The sequence below is a fragment of the Mobula hypostoma genome, chromosome 1 (genome assembly GCF_963921235.1).
Source record: "Mobula hypostoma chromosome 1, sMobHyp1.1, whole genome shotgun sequence".
Classification (NCBI taxonomy): Eukaryota; Metazoa; Chordata; class Chondrichthyes; order Myliobatiformes; family Myliobatidae; genus Mobula; species Mobula hypostoma.
In genome coordinates, this window is record NC_086097.1 from 142,595,125 (window position 1) to 142,611,758 (window position 16,634).

The following is a 16,634-nucleotide window of genomic DNA, read 5'->3' on the forward strand; positions in this document are numbered from 1 at the left end:
TACCTAACTTCATAAAACTCTTCATGATTTCCTGTTGCTTCTGCCTTCCAGTTCTCCATTGCTTTTGCAACACTTGGGTTATGTCCTGGACTCTCTCCTCAGAGTAGTACAACTCTGACATCAGTACCGCCAAGGACCTCAATCAAACCACAACTGGAGGACACCCTAAACTAAACCAGACCTGAAATTCAAGCCACAGCTAACCAAACCTGCATACTGAGCTGAACCAATCTGCGCAGAGCACCAGAACATGAATTTAATTGATTCAGAGCTGGAGGCTGATCAGGGGCAGAATGCAACCCCTTTTTTCCCTGGTAAGTGGAGCACTCCAGACAGCAGAGGCCACCTGTCTTGTTATAATATCTCTTATAAGATTTCAAAGTCAGTATGTCCAAAAATAATTTTTAAAAAACTACATGTTTGGTGTCTTTTACCAACTCCAGAGTTGCAGTTGCTTTGGGTTAATGAAGTATAGTCTTTGTGGGGTCAGTTTGGCAGACAATTGCTTGTCCAGCAAAATCCCACTGTAAGCATGAAAATAATGATGCTGGGCCACATTGCAGAGAGTGAATTGTAGAAAACTGATGACGGAGCTGTAGAGTACAAAGAACTGAGTCCTCTTCCTGGGGTCTTTCACCAGATACCCTCCACCATATTGGACAAATTTGAATGAATGCTGGTACTCAGCTTGAGTTCCAATTACCAGCAAGATCCCAAATTTTCCTGGTTTTGTTGGTAGCAATAATGGCTTTCAATTCATTCTCTCTATAACTTGTTCTCCTGAGAAAGTGAACTTTTTGATCCACTTCTCAAGACATTTAGATACAGCTGAGTTTTAGGTCTGTTACTTTGGAGGTCAATCATGAGTTGAGCTCATTCATGTGGAACTAGTTTGAATTCTCCGAGTTCTGTGACTGGAATATTTGTCGAAATACTGCATTTAGTTTGTGTACATTCGAACCGTTGGTTGCTATTCTCTGCTCACGACTCATTCCCTGTGTGCAAATCTGTGTTTAGGGTCAGTCTGTTCTGTGACAATGTCTCGGGTGGCATTGACAGGTCACATTTAGGAAGGGTAAAAGGAGAGTTTGTGGGAATGTAACTCAACAAATGTTAACAGTGTCAGTGGACAAATTTAACAGTTGTTGGGAAATAGGAAGGGATATTGAGAAGTCCTTCAGGTCATGACTCCTTTTGTGGTTTGCTTGAGCTTGTTTGAAATCTGCGATTCATTTTGCACTGGTTATTTATAAAGTTATAATCATTCCAATTTGACTTCTTTGGATGATACTGTTAAATCCTGCAGAGCAAGAGTGTAATATTCTCAACACTACAATGCATTTATTTTATAGATGGACCATAGAAAGCATCATGTCTGGATGCATTACAGCCTTAGTATGACAACAGCTCTGCCCAAGTCCACAAGAACTTGCTGTGAGTTACCAATGCAGCCTGGTCCATTACACAAATCAACCTCCACTGACTCTGTCTACTTCCTGCTGCCTTATAAAAACCACTAACATAATCAGTGACCCCTCACACCCAGTCATTCTCTCTTCTCCTCTCTTCTGTCTGGCAGAAGATGTAAAATTCTGAGAGCACAAATGACCAGACTCGAGAGTAGCTTCTATCACACTCTTATCAGAGTACTGAGTGGACCCTCATGATAAAGATGAATTATTGCTCTCCCATTTGATCTCGTCATGAGCCTTGGACTTTATTTGTCTACCTGCACTGCAACACTATATTCTGCACCGTTTGCTTTTCACTACCTCACTGTAATGATCTGTCTGCAAGGCACACTAAAGCTTTTCACGGTATTTTGCTTTATGTACAAATAATAAACCAATGCCAAGTCCCTAACCCCACAGATCTTCTACAGGACCTATTATTAATTAAGTTAACTTTTATAATCGACGTGGCTTTGCTAGGAGCACAAGTTACCTGAGTTACTAAGCAATGAGTTCAAGACCTGCTCCAAATCTGTTGCTGTTCTGCGGTGCTGAAGGAGTGGTGGACAGTTGGAGGTGGTGGCCAGGAATTAGGTTTTAAACCAAGGTCCCTCCTGCTCTAGCAGTAGGATGTAAGAAGCAAGGGAGTTACCCTTAGTGTCCTGTCCAATAGCTGCTTTGCAAACAGTTCCACAGAAATAAATTATCTTGTCATTTTTTGCTTTACTATAATGTCCAAACTTCAAAATTACTTTGGCTGAAACTTGCTTTCAGATGTCATGAACATATTATAAAATGAAAGTTGCTTGATACCATGTCGTAGCAGTCCTCTTGTAGAGTCCAAACAGCCAATTCAACAGCATGTATCATGGAGTCCTTGTACAGTGCTAATTCTTACTCAACACTTCAATCCGACTCTAGAGCAGAGGCCCCTGAGCATGATTAAAGATGGGAGTCTCCCATCTCAAGTATTTTATCATTGAAGCCAGCTAGCGCTCAGCCTAATTCTTTGATGTGCAAACCTAGATCAAAGTATGACTTCTGTTGCAGGTTGAATCATGCAATGTTAGCATTCAGTTCATAAGGACTAGAATATAAAAATAAGGATGAAATGTTGAGGCTGTATAAGACATTGGTCAGACCGCATTTGGAATATTATGAGCAGATAAGGGGCCCAATCTAAGAAAAGGTGGAGAGGGTCTATTGGATGTCATGAGAATCTTTCCAAAAATGAAAGGATTAATGTATGAGGAACGTTTGATGGCTGTGGGCCTGTACTTGCTGGAGTTTGCAAGAATGGGGGGAAAGTTAAATATTGAAAGGCCTAGACAGAGTGGATGTGGAGAGGATATTTCTGATAGTGGGGTAGTCTAGGACCAGGGCACAGAATAGAGGAATGTCCATTTAGAACAGATGAAGAGGAATTTCTGTAACCAGAGGGTACTGAATGTGTGGAATTCATTGCCACAGACGGATGTGGAGGCAAAGTCATTGGATATCTTTAAAGCAGAGCTAATTCTTGATTAGTCAGGGTGTCAAAGGTTACGGGGAGAAGGCAGGAGAATGGGGTTGAGATGGATAATAAATCAGCCATAATGAAATGGCAGAGCAGAGCCAATAAGCTGAATAGCCTAATTCTGCTCTTCGGTCTTATGAGATCTCAGTGTATAGCTAAATCTGAAAGTTCGGTCCCTATTTTAGAGGTTCAGTGCCATGGTTAGGCTGACAGTTCAGTGCAAAGTTGAAGGAAGGCAGCACTTTTGGAGTTGTTAATTTTTCAGCAGAGGCATTAAAACTATGATGTAAAAGATTGCATGCGACTGTTCAATAAAAGGTAGCAATTACTTTCCTAAGATTAGATCAACGTTAGTAGAATAGATTAGGTAGCCATTTATGTCAGGTTGTGGAATCTTACTGTGTGCAATTCAGTTGCTACCTTTCCTCAGCAGTAACACACATTCAGATACTGTATGGGTGCCCTAAGGTTGTGTTGGGTGATTATGGTATTTTGTCTATATAAAACCAATTACTTGTGAAAATCTTAAATCAGAGCAACTCTGGGGAAAGAAACATTTTAAGTGCAATGAACTGGATTAAGGAACATTGAAATTGGTTTCTTTAGTTCTGTGAAATAAGCTCTGTGTGAGGTGGTAAGAGTGTTTAAGATGACGACTGTCTGCTGAATTGCAAATAATTTATGCTCTATCAGAGGCCACTCGTTACTGGAGGAATGGTGGTATTTTGGTTAAAAGGGCAGATTACTAATCTTCAAAATTCTGATTAATAATACGGGGCATAAGTTCGAATAGCAATTGGGGAATTTAAGTTCAATTAATTAAATGTCTGAATGGATATTTGGAGCAAATGGGGAATTGAAGAATTATGAGGACCATGCAGGAAAGTGGAGGGCAAAATCAAATTTGCCATGATCTTATTGAATGGAGAGGTTTGAGAGGCTTTTGTAGTTTATTCTTGGTATGATTTATGATATGATTGTTAAATTCTTGTCACTTTGCTCCATGAAAATCAGTCATTCATCCGGTTTGCCTCATTCCTCATCACCTGGGGTGGGGTGGACTGTCGAAGTTGCTAGAAAAGACCTTCTAGTCAACCTTCTTCCAGAGTGCATCTGAGGAAGTTTTGTACCTTTTGGACAACAAGGTGACAAAGAGCTCTTCGAGCAGTCAGGAGAAATGGCAAAGACCTCTGCACACAAAACAGCCAGGAACACCTGTCCAACAAACCAAAGCATATGTGGCTAGGCGTCAAGGGCATTACTGACTATGCAAGGAAAAACGGTCAACTGTATTAGTGATGCCTACTTCCCTGATGTTCTAACAACTTTTGTGCATGCTTTAAGGCATGCAGCACAACCCTCCCCACCCCGGTGAGTAGCCATTCTCTGTAACAGTAGCAGATGTTAGAAGAACTCTGCAGAGAGTCGACCCCTGTAAGGCAGCTGGGCCAGACAACACCCCACCCTAGGCTGAGTACTTGGGGTTTGTGCACACCAGCCCACTGATGTCTTCACAGACATCTTCTTCAACACTTCCCTCATTCAGGTTCCTGTCCCCACATGCTTCACATCAGCAACCGTCATCTCGGTACCAAAGAACTCAACATCCTCAGAGCTAAACGACCTCTGTGTGGTGGCAATGACACCAATCATTATGAAGTGCTTTGCGCATATTAAAGACTCCATTCCGGCCACATTGGACACTCACCAATATGCTTACCAACAGAACCACTCTATGACAGATGCCATAGTATCTGTTGTGCACTTGACTCTGACACACCTAGAAAACAAGGACACTGATGTCAAAATGCTGTTTCTGGATTTCAGTTTGGCATTCAACACTGTTGTCCCACAGATGTTGGTGATCAAACTCCTACTCCTCGGTCTCAATACTCCACTGTGCAACTGGGGGTTGGACTTTCTAACCAACAGATCTCAGGTGCTCGGGATGCACAACTGATCCTCCCTTCTCATCGTCCTCAGTTTGTGTCTCCCCAGGGCTGTGTGCTGAGCCCATTGCAGTACACTCTGCTCACACATGAGTGCACGGCCAGACACTTGAGTAATCACTTCGTTAAGTTTGCCAATGACACGGCAGTGGTGGGGCTCGTCACCAATAACAATGAGATGGCTGATACAGAGGAGGTGGAAGAACTTGAGGTCTGGTGCCAGGCAAATAACCCCTTCCTCAGTGTTAACAAGACAAACAAGATGGTTATCGATTTCAGGACAACTCATAACCCACTTTACATCAACGGCACAGCAGTGGAAACTCCTAGCATTTCCAAACTCCTAGGAGTGCACATCTTGCACAATCTCTCATGGCCCCAGAACACATCCTACACAATCAGGAAAGCTCACCAAATGTCTGTACTTTCTGAGGAAGCTGAAGAGGGCAGGCCTATGTGCATCTATACTCGTGTCCTTCAACAGATGCATAGCAGAGAGTATCATAACCTGCCGTATCACTGCATGGTACAAAAACTGCACTGCAATGGATAGGAAGTCTCTACAACGGGTAGTCAAAACTGCCCAACATGTCACCAGCATCAGCCTACCTGCCATTATGTAGAAAGGTGCCAGAAAAGGGCCAGTAACATGAAGGATCCCACTCGCCCTGTTTGTGGATTGTTTGTCCCGCTCACATCAGGAAGGAGGGTACATAGGATCCACAACAGGACCACTAGACTCTAAAACAGTTAGTTTCCCCAAGCAAAGAGGCTGACCAACACCTCCATCCAATTAACCCAGCCCTCCACGATCCCCCCCCACACCATCATTCATCATGTCCTGTCAAAATCACCTTGTGTACGGACACTCCTGTGCCTAGCACCACTTTATGTACGTACAATCAGTCTAAGTATATAAGCTATCTTGTGTATTTATATTTGTATCTCTCTATCTTATTATGTTTTCTTTGTGCTGTAGTGGATCCAGGGTAAGAATTATTTTGTTCTCCTTTAACCTTGAAGTCTGGCAATGACAGTAAACAGTTCGAGATCAGCAGCAGCTGCAAGTTTCCCTACAAGCTGTGCTCCAAGATTATCTTTGTTACTTCATTGTCAAAATTGTTGAAGTCCCAACCCAAAATCATTGTTGGAGCACTTTCACTGTGACTGTCGCGGTTTAACGAGCGACTTCACTGTTGCCTCTCGGGCAAATTGAGGATGGTGATTTAAAAGCTATCAAAAGCATCCACACCCTAAGTAGAAACAAAAAAAGAAAACCAATTATTAAATTCCCACTTCAGTACAAATGTATATGAGCAAAGTGCAATGTGTTCCTTTTCTAGTTTGGATTCCAACCCCTGTTTCTGTGTTCTGGGGCTTAGTTACATTTTTCCGATGAATTTGCTGGATACAGAACATGTGCAGGCCTTGCCTGACCTTTCGGCTCTTTCCCATCCCCCTACGAGCCTGAGGGCGCAGACACCAGCAGTTGCAATTTCATTGATGTCCTGCCTGTGTTCAGCTAACTAAAATCAGATTGCAATGTCAAACCTTTGGAGTTTTTTTGCTTGGCTTGGCTCAGTACCATATCAGATGGAACAGTTGCCTATTAGACAAGCCTGAATTAAAAAGCAGTTTTAAACCCCGACATGCTGAGAAAAGAAATGGGCGTCATTTTTCCTCAGCGACACACCTGAAGCCAACTTTAGACCCAGAACTTCAATGCCAACAAGTTTTTTTGCTTTGTATTTCAAAGCAGAGAGCCAGTAAAGAGTTACATCAGTTTCTGTATAAACAATTGGAACTCCCCTCCTGGTGAGATAATTAATCCCAGGACATGGCTTTCAATAAAAAGGCCTGCATTCAATGCCCCTTCACAGTTGCCCTTAAGGAAGTTACGGTGGGTCTTTCTCTTGAACAACTGATTTTCTATGAGAGGAAAAAGACCAAGTACTCTGAACTGGCAACTGAAGCTGCCCAGAATGGCTGGAAGACCAAGATTTCCCCTGTAGAAGTGGGATGCAGGGGATTCATTGCTGCATCTACGACCAGTCTATTGAAGAAGATGGAGGTGAGGGGTCACTCCCTCCAACAAACAATCAAGGCCTTGTCAAACGCAGCAGAAGAAAGCAGTGACTGGATTTGGATTAAAAGGAAAGACAACAACTGGGTTGCAAGATGGAGGGTATGGAACTGAGGGGGGTGTATCTGCGATGCCAGGTAGCACCGTTGAGCCCTCTGGAGACATCGTGGGCTTATCAACAAACCGTCAAAGAAGGAGGGTGCCCAGCTAAAGACCCCGATGACAGACCTACCTTCCTTGTCACCACTCCAAGCCCACTGCCAACATCGAGAGTGCCGACTTACCATAGGGATCGAAACATCAAGTCCTAGTAGCTCTACTGTAGTTGTGCTTATTGTTAGACCAGTCAAGTCGTCTCGGCTGTATGTGGAGGTGTTGAAGCAGGTAAGCAGAATTCAGCGGGTCATTTGAAAATCCTTTACCTATAATTCCAGCACTGCTGTCTATTCTTTAGCAGTTAGATTTTTCAATACCCAGAAAACTTGAGTGGCCGTGTTCGTGACATGATGATTAATTATCAGATGCACAAAATCAGAATCAGGTTTAATATCACCAATGTAGGTTGTGAAATTTGTTAACTTAGTGACAGCAGTACGATGCAATACATTAACAGTAAGTGTGTGTGTGTGTATATATTAGTTAAATTAAAAATAGTGCAAAAACAGAAAAGAAAGAGAGGTAGTGTTCATGGGTTCAGTGTCCATTTAGGAATTGTATGGCAGAGGGGAAGAAGCTGTTTCTGAATCGTTGAAACATAGAAAACCTACAGCACGATACAGGCTCTTTGGCCCACAATGCTGTACTGAACATGTCCTTACCTTAGAAATTACCTAGGGTTACCCATAGCCCTCTATTTGTCTGAGCTCCATGTACCTGTCCAGGAGTCTCTTAAAAGACCCTAATGTATCCACCTCCACCACTGTCACCCCATTCCATGCACTCACCACTCTCTGCATTTAAAAAAAAACAACTTACCCCTGAAATCGCCTCTGTACCTACTTCCAAGCACCTTAAACCTGTGCTGTCTTGTGCTAGCCATTTCAGCCCTGAGAAAAAGTCTCTTGACTATCCACACAATCAATGCCTCTTAGGCTTTGTACCTCCTTCCTGACAGTAACAAGGAGAAGAGGGTATGTTCCAGGTGATGGGGGGCCCTAAACTTTGGATGCCACCTTTCTGAGGCACCATTCCTTGAAGATATCTTGGATACTATGGAAGCTAGAACCCGTGATGGAATTGACTCGTTTTTACAACTTTCTGAAGCTTCTTATGGTCCTGTGCAGCATCACCAAACAGTGATGCAGTTTGTCAGAATGCTTGCCGCAGTACATCTATAGAAGTTTGAGTGTTTTAGGTGACAAGCCAAATGTCCTCAAATAACATTTTAATATGTAAGCTGCCAACCCAGGTCCTGGGAGTAGATCTGTTATCTACTTGAGCTTCTCAATCTCTTTGCCACCGTTCAAACAAAGTGGGTTAGAACCAGTCTAGGACTGAGCTTTAGAATGTTGGCCTTTTAATTTCCCAGCCAATCCGAGCTTGCTTCTAATTAGTAGTTGGAATGTAGCCCTTTAATCACTCTTATTAATGCGCCAGCTAGTCTGGAACTATTCTCTGGATTTGCAATTTTGATTAAGCAATTAAAAACATATTTTTTGTAGTTTGTAGCATCATTAGCATAGCCAGCTTTGAATTGCAATTGACCTTGAGAAGGTACAGGTGAATCACCAGCTTGAACTGCAGCAGTGTTTCTGGTGAAGGTCTCTGACAATGCCACGGGTAGTGGAGCTCCAGTATTTAAACACACTGAAGCACTAGCAGTGTACACTCAGTGGCCACTTTATTAGGTACTCGGGGATGCTTTTCTGCACAATACTGTTGGGACGTGTGGTTATCTGAGTTACTGTCTCATCCTTGTCAGCTTGAATCAGTCTGGCCACACCCCTCTGACCTTTCTCATTGGCAAGGCATCTTCGCTAAGAGAACTGCAGCTCACTTTTTTTGGGTTTCTGCAGCATTCTCTGTAAACTCTTGAGACTGCTGTGCATGAAAATCCCAGGAAATAAGCAGTTTCTACGATACTCAGTTCATCCCATCTGGCACCAACAATCATTCCACAGTCAAAGTCACTTGGATCACATGTCTTCCCCATTATGTTTTCTGGTCTGAACAACTTGACCATATCTACATGCTTTTGTGCATTGAGTTGCTGCCATGTGATTGGCTGATTAGATATTTGAATTAATAAAATAGCCAGGTCATGTTAAGATGATAAACGTCTTGGAAGAACTCTGCAGATGCTGTTAATCTCCGCTGCCCTTGTTCTTGGTGGTAGATTTACAGCTGGATTAGCGTAGGTGAGTAAGTGCAGTGCAGCCACGGTACATAGAATAAATATCTAAAATAGGGATGGAGTGTCAGCCAATCAGCTGTTTTGTTCTGGATACTGTTGAGCTATGAGTATTGTTGGACTCATCCAAACAATTGAAGCACATTTCATCATCCTGACTTGTGCCTTGTAGATTCTTGGAAGTATTTAGAGCATCTGGAGTTGCATTGTTCATTATTTGCCTCTATTTGGAACTTGTCATTATCTGGCCCTTTGTGGTGCAAATGTTACTTGTCACTGACCAAGTGCTCTCTGAATTTTTTTCTTGGGTTTGAGGTAATCATCTTGCAACCATCAGTAACCACCTTTTATTTGTGCAAGACATTGGAATGCTCGACCTTGATGCTCATTGACTTTAGATCTAGCCAAGTTGACTTGACCAGGGTCAGCTGTCAACTGCATGTCAATGTCTGTGAAACTACGCTGCTGAGACTCCGACTGTCTTCCATTTGGCTCGAAGTGTTTGAACTTGTATAGTGTGCGTCTGTATCTCCTTCAAAAGTTAACCCATCATTTGAAGAGATCTTGCGCTCTCTCTCATAGTATACAACAGATTATCAAATGAATTGGGTTTTTTCTATTGCTTTACAAGTTTATTCCAAACAATGAAATAGTACTTGTCATAACATTTTTTAGCTTTTAAATTTTTGAATCTTCAAGGAAGAAGTACTGTGGGGAAGTAGTGGGGAAGATCAACCTTGGTTGAATTGAACAGCAGGGCAAGCTTGGTGGGGTAGGTGGTGGTAGTTGGATCCAGGGGCTTATTCCTGCTTGTGTTCTTAACTATTATTCATTTCAATTTTCCATTTGTTCTACTTCCACAGTATAATTGGAAATAGAATTCTGGATCCCCCTGACCCATTATTATTATTTATAGCCCTCTGAGATGATTGCTTATGCTCTTTTTAGCTGAAAAACCTCTGACAAGAGCTTTCTTGCTGTTCAAGTGACTGTTATTTCACGATTAAATCAAATTCAAACCACTTTATAGTTTCATTGTTAACTTCATTTAAACTTCAGACCCATGTCTGAAGTTTAGCTTCCTGTGTATTCGGAGAAATCTGCAGTATAAATGAGGCCATTTAGGCCTTGGTGCTTGTAACATCTGTTTGAAAGAGTTTGTCCAAACAGCCCCTCTCCTCTGCTCTAACATCATAAATTTTAGTCCAGGAATTTTTTTTCCTTTCCAAGCATTTAGCTTCAAGAGTACTTTTGTTTCTGTTTCTATCATCTCAAATTATACAATTTAGTTTTCTTTCCTTGCCTCCAGCTGGCATGTTGACTTTCGCTACTGGAACTTCGCAGGCGCTGCATCCTCTCGGGTACCTTCCCTCATTATTTGGGTGACCACATACTGAATACACACGACTGACTACAGAATACCAATTGTTTTCTCATCCAACATCAATCTCAAAATCACACTGGAAACACACATCACGTTTGAGAGGGCTGGTTTCATAACATTGAACCACCGTGGTGCAGAAAACATTTCCCACGGGTAAGAGAAAGACTACAGTCAATGTTATGCTAATTAATGACTTAACAGTAAGGTGGCAACTACCTCCTTGTTAGGGGAAGTAATCAAGTGATGCTTCCTATGGTGTGGCATATCTAAATATACCTTGACATGCAGGTGACAGTTGACCCCAGTAAAGTCACCCTGCCAGATCAGATGGTTTTTAATTTTTGTAACAATTTATTTTAGCGATACAGCCTGGCATAGCCTTTCTGCCTCTTCAAGCTATGCTGCCCCTGCATCCCTTGTCAAATCCAGCCTATTCACGGGACAATTTACAATGGCCCGTTAACCTACCTGGTATGTCTTTAGACTGAGAGGAAACCAGAGCACCCAGGGAAAACCCAAGAATTCCACAGGGAGGATGTACAGAGACTCCTTACAGAATGGCACCGGAATTGAACTCTGAATTTCGGAAAGCCCTGAGCTGTGATAACGTCATGCTAATTGCTACGCTGATTTCCCCATTTTATGATGGGTTTGTGGGCCTATTTTAGTGATCTCAGCAATCCTAGGGAATTAGGAGCTCAGGAATTTGGGTCTTCATGTATGTGATTCATTAAGCGTGTTCAGGAAGGTTTCCTGACACAATATGTGGATAAGCCTACAAGAGGAAAGGCTGTACTTGATCTGGTATTGGGAAATGAACCTGGTCAGGTGTCAGGTCTCCCAGTGGGAGAACATTTTGGAGATAGTGATCACAATTCTATCTCCTTTACCATAGCATTGGAGAGGGATAGGAACAGACAAGTTAGGAAAGTGTTTAATTGGAGTAAGGGGAAATAGGAGGCTATCGGGCAGGAGCTTGGAAGCATTAATTGGGAACAGATGTTCTCAGGGAAATGTACGTTAGAAATGTGGCAAATGGTCAGGGGATATTTGTGTGGCGTTCTGCATAGGTACGTTCCAATGAGACAGGGAAAGGATGGTAGGGTACAGGAACCATGGTGTGTACAAAGGCTGTTGAAAATCTAGGCAAGAAGAAAAGTTTACTAAAGGTTCAAAAAACTAGTTAATGGTAGAGATCTACAAGATTATAAGGCTAGCAGGAAGGAGCTTAAGAATGAAATTGGGAGAGCCAGAAGGGGCCATGAGAAGGCCTTGGTGAAGAGGATTAAGGAAAACCCCAAGGCATTCTACAAGTACATGAAGAGCAAGAGGATAAGACGTGAGAGAATAGGACCAATCAACTGTGACAGTGGAAAAGTTTGTATGGAACCGGAGGAGGAAGCGGAGGTACTTAATGAACACGTTACTTCAGTATTCACTACGGAAGAGCATCTTGGTGATTGTAGGGATGACTTACAGCAGATTGAAAAGCTTGAGTATATAGACATCAAGAACAAGGATGTGCTGAAGCTTTTGGAAAGCATCAAGTTGGGTAAGTCTCTGGTACTGGATGAGATGTACTCCAGGCTACTGTGGGAGGCGAGGGAGGAGATTGTCGAGCCTGTGGCGATGATCTTTGCATCATCAATGGGGACGGGAGAGGTTCCGGAGGATTGGAGGGTTGCAGATATTGTTCCCTTATTCCTACATTCCAACCTGGGCCTTAGCACTCAGATCTGCAGCTGGATCTTCAATTTCCTCACAGATAGGACCCAGGCTGTAAAAATAGGGGACAAGCTCTTCTCTACAATCACTCTGAGCACCGGTGCCCTACAAGACTGTGTACTCAGCCCCCTGCTGTACTCACTGTACACCCATGATTGTGTAGCCAAGTTTCCATCAAACTCAATATATAAGTTTGCTGATGACATAACAATTGTAGGCCGCTTCTCGGGTAATGATGAGTTTGAGTACAGAGAGAAAATTAAGAACCTGGTGGTATGGTGCGAAGACAGTAACCTATCCCTCAACGTCAGCAAGACAAAGGAATTGGTTGTCGACTTCAGAAGGAGTAGCGGACCACGGGACCCAATTTACATCGATGGTGCGCAAGTGGAACAGGTCAAAAGCTTTAACTTCCTCGGGGTCAATATCACAAATGACCTGACTTGGTCCAACCAAGCAGAGTTCGCTGCCAAGAAGGCCCACCAGCACCTTTACTTCCTGAGAAAACTAAAGAAATTTGGCCTGTCCCCTAAAACCCTCACTAATTTTTATAGATGCACCGTAGAAAGCATTCTTCTAGGGTGCATCACAACCTGGTATGGAAGTTGTCCTGTCCAAGACCGAAAGAAGCTGCAGAAGATTGTGAACACGGTGCAGCACATCACACAAACCAATCTTCCGTCCGTGGACTCACTTTACACCGCACGCTGTCCGAGCAGTGCTGAGAGGATAATCAAGGACACGACCCACCCAGCCAACAGATTTTTCGTCCCTCTTCCCTCCGGGAGAAGGTTCAGGAGCTTGAAGACTCGTATGGCCAGATTTGGGAACAGCTTCTTTCCAACTGTGATAAGACTGCTAAATGTATCCCGACCCGGATCCGGGCCGTACCCTCCAAATATCTGGACCTGCCTCTTGGTTTTTTTGCACTACCTTACTTTCCATTTTTCTATTTTCTATTTATGATTTTATAATTTAAATTTTTAATATTTACTAATTTAAACTATTTTTAATATCTTTAATATTTAATATTTGTAATCCAGGGAGTGTGAAGCGCAAAATCAAATATCGCTGTGGTGATTGTATGTTCTAGTACCAATTGTTTGGCGACAATAAAGTATAAAGTATTCAAGAAAGGGAGTAGAGATAGTCCAGGAAATTATAGACCAGTGAGTCTTACTTCAGTGGTTGGTAAGTTGATGGAGAAGATCCTGAGAGGCAGGATTTACAAACATTTGGAGAGGCATAACATGATTAGGAATAGTTAGCATGGCTTTGTCAAAGGCAGGTCGTGCCTTATGAGCCTGATTGAATTTTTTTTAAGGATGTGACTAAATACATTGAGGGTAGAGCAGTAAATGTAGTGTATATGGATTTCAGCAAGGCATTTGATAAGGTATTCCTTGCATGGCTTATTGAGAAAGTAAGGAGGCATGGGATCCAAGGGGACCTTGCTTTGTGGATCCAGAACTGGCTTTCCCACAGAAGGCAGAGAGTAGTTGTAGATGCTCCACAATTCAGCATGGAGCTCGGTGACCAGTGGTGTGCCTCAGGGATCTGTTCTGGGACCCCTTTTCGTGATTTTTATAAATGACCTGGATGAGGAAGTGGAGGGATAGGTTAGTAAATTTGCTGATGACACAAAGGTTGGGGGTGTTGTGGATAGTGTGGAGGGCTGTCAGAGGTTACAGTGAGATAATCAATAGGATGCAGAACTGGGCTGAGAATTGGCAGATGGAGTTCAACCCAGATAAGTGTGAAGTGGTAGGTCAAGTATGATGGCAGAATATAGTAATAATGGTAAGACTCTTGGCAGTGTGGAGGATCAGAGGGATCTTGGGGTCCAAGTCCACAGGATGCACAAAGCAGCTGCGCATGCTGACTCTGTGGTTAAGAAGGCGTACGGTTTATTGACTTTCATCAACCATGGAATTGAGTTCAAGAGCTGAGAGGTAATGTTACAGCTATATAGGACCCTGGTCAGACCCCACTTGGAGTACTGTGCTCAGTTCTGGTCACCTCACTACAGGAAGGATGTGGAAACTATAGAAAGGGTGCAGAGGAGATTTACGAGGATGTTGCCTGGATTGGGGAGCATGCTTTATGAGAATAGGTTGAGTGAACTTGGCCTTTTCTCCTTGGAGCGGCGGAAGATGAGAGGTGACCTGACAGAGGTGTATAAGGTGATGGGAGGCATTGATCATGTGGATATTCAGAGGCTTTTTCCCAGGGCTGAAATGACTAACATGAGAGGGCACCGGTTTAAGGAGCTTGGAAGTAGGTACAGAGGAGATGTTACAGGTAAGTTTTTTTAAAAATGCAGAGAGTGGTGAGTGCGTGGAATGGGCTGCCGGTGATGGTGGTGAAGGCGGATACGATAGGGTCTTTTAAGAGACTCTTGGATAGGAACATGGAGCATAGAAAAATGGAGGGCTATGGGTAACCCTAAGTAATTTCTAAAGTAAGTACATGTTTAGCACAGCATTGTGGGCCGAAGGGCCTGTATTGTGTTGTAGGTTTTCTATGTTCCTAAAAGGTAGCTCATGGCTTCAGAGGGTAGGGATAGGAAAGTAAGCAAGTGATTATTCAGTTGCCATTACCCTTGGTCATGTACAATGAAGGTAGTTGGCATAAACTTGTTTAAATATCTGAAATGTGATCTAATTAAGAGAATTAAAATGGCAGTCTTGGATACAGCTAAATTATTCCTACTGATACAAAAATCAAGCTGAAGAGCGTAATCTCAAAATTCATGAGCAATAAATATGGGGCTCTGGAGAAATCAGTTCTCCACTGCTACCATAACAGGGCAGCAGGGTAAATTTGGTTACTTAGATTAGTTTTAGAATTTACAAAAAAAGTCCAATCAGTAACAATGACCAGAACTACCAGTTTGATTCAGCTAAAGCCAAAGGAAATTGGCCATCCTTGCCTTGCCCGGGCTATTTGCGATGACAGACTACAGCATTTAGTCTGTCATCTTTTAATGGTCTTCTGTAAAGGCTCAATAATTTAACATGACACATTCAATTGTAACAATTATCTGCATTACAACTTTGTATAGTAAAACTCAACAGGCAAGTAAGCTTCACTCTCAGTACTGTTTTTGGTTGGTTGCAAGTCATGATTATGTTGTGCTTAAACTGGGAGAGCTGACCCACATACTTGATAAGCAATGACCCCACTCATTGAATTAAAACTGTCATCTAATGTCCCAGCCTTCTCCAAGTTCCCTGGGTATACTATATCACACCAACAAGATGAGCCCACTGGGGCAAGTCTTACCGTGGTTGAGAGCTGTGGCCTGCCTTCAATATTACTTCCATACCCCAAGTAATCTCATCCCATCAGGCCAAGCAGAGCCAAGGAATCATCCAGTTGATTACCACCTATCACCCTCCATCAATTGCTGTATCAATTCTCAAGGCTGGAAATCACACTTCAACGGTTACTTTCATTCATTTATTTCATTACTTCAATGTGCACAAATGTCCCAAGTTTTACCAGAGTAAAGTTAGTGCTGAGCCACAAAAAGATAGATTTTATTTGTCACATGAACATCAGTGAAATGTGTCATTTGTGTCAGATTAAATCAACAATGATTATGCTAAGATCCACGCTTCTCGTGCAAACAGCATGTCCACAATTTACTAATCCTAACCATAGTCTTTGGAATGTGGGACGAGCATACAAACTCCCTACAAACAGCGATGGGAATCAGATTAAATGGCATGATAGGGCTTGAGTGGTTGAATTTTCTACTGTAATTTTTCGTATTTTACAGTTGGATGTTGATGGCCAGTAATGGCCAGATTTTGTTGGAGAAGACTTGGATAATGTTTGGATGTTTAAATTAACTGGAAGGGGACTGACGGGTGAAGAACTGCAAATTAGTTGTTATCTGCACTGCTCTGTATATTCTATGACTGTAGGAGTGAGATGATGCAGGAAAACAGATTTCCCACATGGTTGCAAGTAAATTGCAGCACTAATGGAAAGACATGGCAGAAAACTTGATTTGGGTCTTCTGCAAATTCTTTCCTGTACTGCTGCTATTTGGTTGCACCCAGATACAGTGGCACACTGGAGCAGCAGTTAGTGCTGCTTGCTTGCAGCTCCAGGGGCCTGGCTCAGTCCTGACCTCCAGTGCTGAGACTGCATGTTGTCTCTGAACAA

At 42.7% G+C, this 16,634-nt stretch overlaps 1 protein-coding gene across 4 annotated transcripts in view; it reads left to right on the plus strand.

Moving 5' to 3' along the window:
- LOC134341972 (tumor necrosis factor receptor superfamily member 16-like) overlaps window positions 1–16,634 on the plus strand; it is a 29,714-nt gene that overhangs the window by 1,161 nt on the left and 11,919 nt on the right. For 3 of the 4 annotated variants that reach the window (XM_063040001.1, XM_063039946.1, XM_063040139.1), the window contains exons 2-3: window positions 52–314; window positions 1,353–1,434. In XM_063040001.1, coding sequence (XP_062896071.1) covers window positions 294–314; window positions 1,353–1,434 — 103 coding nt within the window. In that variant the 5' untranslated portion in view covers window positions 52–293. The remainder of the gene's footprint in view (window positions 1–51; window positions 315–1,352; window positions 1,435–16,634) is intronic. The other variant, XM_063040072.1, reaches the window with a different exon arrangement.